At 33.8% G+C, this 5,865-nt stretch overlaps 1 protein-coding gene across 1 annotated transcript; it reads right to left on the bottom strand.

Moving 5' to 3' along the window:
• Positions 1–757: 757 nt before the first annotated feature.
• Positions 758–5,523, bottom strand: LOC112524930. The gene is made up of 3 exons (XM_025134872.1): positions 5,008–5,523; positions 2,696–3,289; positions 758–1,396 (listed from the first exon to the last, which is right to left on the bottom strand). Exons 1-3 carry the CDS (start codon positions 5,521–5,523, stop codon positions 758–760), a joined length of 1,749 nt encoding a protein of 582 aa, XP_024990640.1.
• Positions 5,524–5,865: the final 342 nt, after the last annotated feature.

Here is a 5,865-nt window from a genome sequence, read left to right as displayed (position 1 = left end):
CAAATGCTTTATAATATAGTATAGATATATATATATATATATTAATAGAAGGTTTCGTACAATGTAACGGGATAAAACTTCATTTAATATTTAGTTTATTTTTTATCTCAATCAATGTGGTTTTGAGAAAATGACAATGTTTTTATTTTAAAATGAAATATAAATTTGAAGATAACATAAAAAAATACGATATTAGTATTAAGTTAACTATTTAATAGTTTTTGTTTTTTTGATGTAACTTCTTTAATTCAATTTTTATATTATAATTTAAGATTTAATAATAAATTAATTTATTTTTGGTTTAATATAATTTTTTATAAAGATAATAATTAAATATTCAGTTAGAACTCTATAATTATCTTAATTATATTTTAGATTTTTTATATTTAAAATAGATGTTTATCCTGTATTTGATTGTGTTTATCTACAGTTCGTTACACAAACTTAAAAATAGAGTTTTAATAAGTTGTATTTACACAATATTACTTGTAATCTTGCAATTTAAGTAATATGCATCAATAAACAGTACTTCATGCATAAAAAATAGTTTTTAARAKTTTTTGTCAAATGTTTTATAATATAGTATAAATATATATATCTCCTTCCGGCCCAGCTTGGTGTATATATTTCCATTCAAAATCGCTAAAAACATTTAAATTTGTATATAAATAAACAGAAAAATACAAAAAGAATGAAAGAAAAGGTAGAAGAGAATTGGTTCATCTTGGTTGAAATTAAAGGGTTTTACATAATAACTTCAAAAATGCATGACCTCGGGAGCAAGCTCTAATAACCTAATCAAAGAACTTGGTACAAACTTCCTAGCGAACAAAAAGCAGACCCTTGTGGGCTCTCCATTATACACACACTCGGTTCCATTCTGCATTTGTTTCAACAAAGAATCTGTCACCTCCCATTTTCCAAACTTGTAGGGATGAGGTCCACCTTTTGACCAGTCAACATAAGTCAACGTTCGATCCGAATTCGCCTCCGGAAACTCTATATTCAAGAATGTCGGAATGTAATGCTCGTCGGAATAACACGCAGGTTTGCAGTAGTCTCGAAACAATGGGAAATATTTTTTGTCACAGATGATCTCTAGGGCTAGGTGGCGGTCAACTTCGAACCATTGTGACCCTTTTCGCCATTGTTCCAATGTAACCGCTGGTTCCATCTTATGGTCGTATCGTCCACGCCCCACGGGGCCTTCCTTGTCGTAGCACTCAACGAATGTCTTTTTTGAGTTAATAAGATATGGGTAGATGATGGAGAAGTTGTAAAGAGGAATGCATGCCTCAGAGAGAAGAACAAATCTTTCATTCGAGAAATCGAGTAATGCACTGGCTAATAGACGTCGCTCAGCTTCAACCATACTTATTTCTCCCCATGTAACGACCTGCATCATGTATCATCGATCGTATCTTATTCTCAAAGTCGGGATTGTTATGTATTTGTTAAGCAAGTTGATCTATTCACAATAATTAAGTCGCATAAAATTCTAAGATGAATCGAAAATGAACAATAAATGACTGTCATCGACAAAACAAACCATCATACTTGCTAAACTCCAAAAATAATGCTAATATTGTATTCCATAGTAGGTGATCCTAACCATCAAAAAGGATTTGAAAACCAACACTGTAATAACATATGGTTTATAGAATACTAAAAATAAGTGTGTTTGAATAGACTACTTTATTATACTTACGTTTATAAGGTCAAATACTTAAAGGTATTGAAATAAGTTTATATGATCGACGTGTTGGAGTGTCGTAAAAAGTTTTAAGGAAAATTCTGAAACAAAGTTTCTATTAGCACATTTATAGAACATTATTTGAAAAAGTGTCTTATAAAACAAGTATCCTATAAAAAGATGTGTTTATAGGACACTTCCTAAAAAGATCCTATAAAATGGCTAATAAGACACTTTGTTTCAAAAGTGTCTTAAAAAGCTTGTTAAGACGCCTATAATCATTCTATAAACGTATTACAACACCTTTAGATAAGATTAACAAAGATTTGATCCTACAAACTTAGTCCTATAAATTAGTCTATTAGGACATTAAAACACTTTTGGCGTACTATAAACTCAATTTTGTTATAGTGCAAGAACTAGTAGGAATGGATCCTCTTCAGTTTTACGAAAGAACTAGGAAGCATCCGTTCCCCATCACATAGCCAAAATTAATAACTTCTAACAAAATATTTAACTATGTAAACAATATTAACGTTAAAATAGCAACGTTAACATTTAGTTATTAAGATTTTATAGGGCCAGCAAAAAGAAAATGAAAAATTAAGGAACACTATGTAACAGTTCAACTGGACGGATGAAGTAATTTCTAAGTAATTTGTTCAATATGTACATGTGCATAAATACCAAGAAACAACTTCGATTACACATACATACTGTCCGGATAAATGGTTACCTAACCAAATTTCTTCGGTTTTTCTTTTTTTAGATTTCCCACTGAAGCTCCTTTATATAAGGTTACTAAGCGACAAAAAGTTATATATTACAATGGCAAACTTACCAAAAAGAACATTGGATGTTTCCTATGCACCAAGGGAGTATTAGATATATATATATATATATATATATATATATATATATGTGTGTGTGTGTGTATATGAAGATATGGAACTAATAGATAAAACACAACTTAAAGCCAAATAAGAAAGAGGATTAACATACCTCACTGGGAATTCTTCGTCCTTGAAACATCGGTTCAAGAGCCACTTCACCAACAAAATATGGTTGAGTATGAACATAAATGGAGTAAAAGCCTTTATACCCTCGAAAGAACCTAGCCCAAAGAGGGGATAATGGCAACCTCCCTCTTACTAAGAACATGAAAGCAACCTTTGGTATCTTCTTGAATGGAGTCTTATTAATTCTAGGAACCATCGACGCTCTCCAAAACAACTGTTCGTCTCTCATTCCGTGTAAAAACGCACTCGAAATAGACGGTCTTGGTGTTTCCGTTATATGTTTTGGTTCTTCTTTAATGCTTCCGGTGGTAGTGTTGGTGACCATATTGTTGGTGGTCGGGGTGGTGCTCTCCGTTGTTTGGTTTGGCACTTGAGGATTTATAGCGTAGAGTCCCGGGGGTTGTTCTTCAAGCGTGGTTGGAGGGATTTGGAACGTGAAAAGCTGCTTAGGTTTCGAGTTCAAGGGTATACTATAGAGGCAAAAGATTAGTGTGGCCCCAAGTCCTATACCACATACAAGTATCAGAAAATAAAGAGCTAATGTTTTCAGATGCATTTGTCTAATGTCCTTCTTCATCTAGAGACAAAATAGTCACCAAATATCAAATGCAAGATATGAAAAACTTGGAACTTGAAAGATTGTGTTTCTTTCAAGAAAAGTATGAAAAGATCCCTTTTCGCATATAATCGTCACTTGACCATGAACATATTATATCTATCGATGCTACAACCATCGGACACTCGAAAGCAACTGTACCTTTCGTGGGTAAGTCTCCTCATGAGATGTAAATGGAGATGAGGAAGAAGATGACACGATATCCTATTCATCTTTAGCGATCAAATGGAAACAAATGAGAATTGTGAAGAAAGCCCTAATATCATAACCCTTTGATCTATCCAAATACATGCTCAGATTAATTGCAAAGAAGGTTCTTTCTTGTCATGAATAATGACACAATTGTTGTTGGTGTTGTTGTGAATTCCAATACACCCACAAAAGGATGATGGAGGAAACGAGGAAAGAGATCGGCCAGAGAGAGAGGAGAGTTGTGCCATGTGGTACTCACTAGTCCAAAAGCATGTATTACATCCACAAATTCAGGGTGGCCAATAAGTTGTCTCATTCCTTGGTAAGGTTTCAAGTTTTTTTGGGTCTAGATGTTGACTTTTGAAGAGAGGAGAAGAAAGTTGAGAGAACTTTTCTAAAATAAGTTTTTCATTTTTAATTTTATTCTCTTCTTAATTAGCAAGGGATGTGACGTGTTTTGTAGCTTATGGTTTTTCCTTTTTGAAGATCATTAATAAATCAGAAATGTATATGGAACCATAGAAGAAAACAGTAAGCAAGGACCAAAAAAAAAGGCAGAAAAGAAAATTAGAATTACCAATTAAATGGGAAGAGGGATTTTAGGTGACAAATTAAATAGCTCAAAGAAGTGTATGTCTAATATCTGGTATCTACATCCAATCCAATATGAGAGTTGGCAAAACAAAACTCTAAAACAATTCTAATGTAAGTGGTACTTTCTTTTAAAGTAATAAAAATCTTTTACAGTTTTAGCATGATTATGGCGGTCATAAAATGTTCGGGATGAAGGCTTTGACATCGAAACATTTGAGTGTTTCGATTTAGAACCTTCTCCGTTAGTGATCTCATGATCGAGATTCTTAGATGTGGAAAAACCCATTGTAGTATCGAACTAACACACACACACACCTTATAAGAATAAGGATGTAATTTAGGGAAGGATAACAAATTGCATATATTGAAGAGAGTATATTCAACAAAACAACTGATCAATGTATTTATACATGATGAATCGGTGCCAATATGATCATCATGTCGGTTGGCATGGGGTGCCATAACCGACGTCCATAACTCCTTAAGAAAACTACCTGCCAGCATTACATATGAGGTGTCCCATGACCCACTTTATTTATAATTAAATAGTAATAAACCTATAATTAATCCTAAGTTTTGACATTTAATTTTTCCAACACTCCCTCCTAAATGTCAAAACATTTTGGGCAGCTTTGAATCTTTGATCTTCACAGCACAACCATGAAATCTTCGTTTCCAACTGAATCATCGCTTGGGTCTTTGTCTTCTTCTAAATAATAGCCTTCTATGCTTGGATCCTCATCTTCTATTTCTTCCCCATCTAAGTCCTTGCAGCTTCTGGTTTGAACTGAAGTAGCATTCCGGTCTTCCTGACCATTCCCTCCACCAACTGATACCTACGCTCTTATCAGACGGACGTTCTGTTTTGTCTCGAACCTTGTCGGTCAACCTACCGATCTTCTGATTCTTGATACTCGACCACGCAATAGATAGTCAATGAATAACTTGTTGAATGCTTCACCGTAGCATTCCGGAAAGCCAAAACTCATCGCGATCTCATTCCATTTATCTTCCACTATAATGATTTCGTGTCCTCCATATCCAATAATTAACTTGTAAAGATCAAATAAACAAACCTTCATACCAGATACCTTTGCTGGTAACATGATCTCTTCACCCTCTTCGATTTTAAAGAACCAACCTAGCGCCTCATCGAACTTCTTTGCGAAGAAATACTTAATTTTATAAGCGATTTGATCACGTTTAACCATGAACATAATCGTGGTAAAGTCGTCAAGGGTTCTTATTTGAACTGGTACAAAATTCCCACGGATTTCAGTCGTTTCTTCTTTGAGGATTGGTTTCTTCCCTTTGCCATCAGACTTCGAGTCTGGATTCATCGACCCTTGCTTGCCTTCCTTTTCCTCCTTGAGGTTGTTTTTCTTTTCCTTTTTATGGTCATCACACATGTGAGTAATTTTACATTTTAAATTACCCACATCAACCTCGAACCCCTAGAGTATGAGTTGTTTCATACCCAAGATGTTGATGTTGATGTTGATTTCCGGTACGAATGACACGTAGGGAATGACATACGTTTGTGTGATAAACGGGTCCTGGTTATTATCCAAGGTATTTATTATATGAATTAATTGTTTATATGGATGCATGCTTACATGAATTTAATATGTGAGTATGTGCATTTTATGCATAGGGATATATGCATAATATGATAAATAAATATATATATATATATATATATATATATATATAGGGGCTTAATCAAATGAGAACTGAGTTGTTTGTGGTAA

The sequence above is a fragment of the Cynara cardunculus genome, assembly GCF_001531365.2.
Source record: "Cynara cardunculus var. scolymus isolate 2C chromosome LG 13, CcrdV1, whole genome shotgun sequence".
Taxonomy (NCBI): Eukaryota; Viridiplantae; Streptophyta; class Magnoliopsida; order Asterales; family Asteraceae; genus Cynara; species Cynara cardunculus.
This window is presented reverse-complemented; position numbering and strand designations above follow the sequence as displayed.

Coding starts and splice junctions, on each gene's coding strand:
- LOC112524930 (XM_025134872.1), bottom strand. CDS start 5,523: ATGTGTGATGACCATAAAAAGGAAAAGAAAAACAACCTCAAGGAGGAA. Junction 3,290..5,007: donor TATCAAGAATCAGAAGATCG/GTAGGTTGACCG, acceptor TTTTGTCTCTAG/ATGAAGAAGGACATTAGACA. Junction 1,397..2,695: donor GACGAAGAATTCCCAGTGAG/GTATGTTAATCC, acceptor TACATGATGCAG/GTCGTTACATGGGGAGAAAT.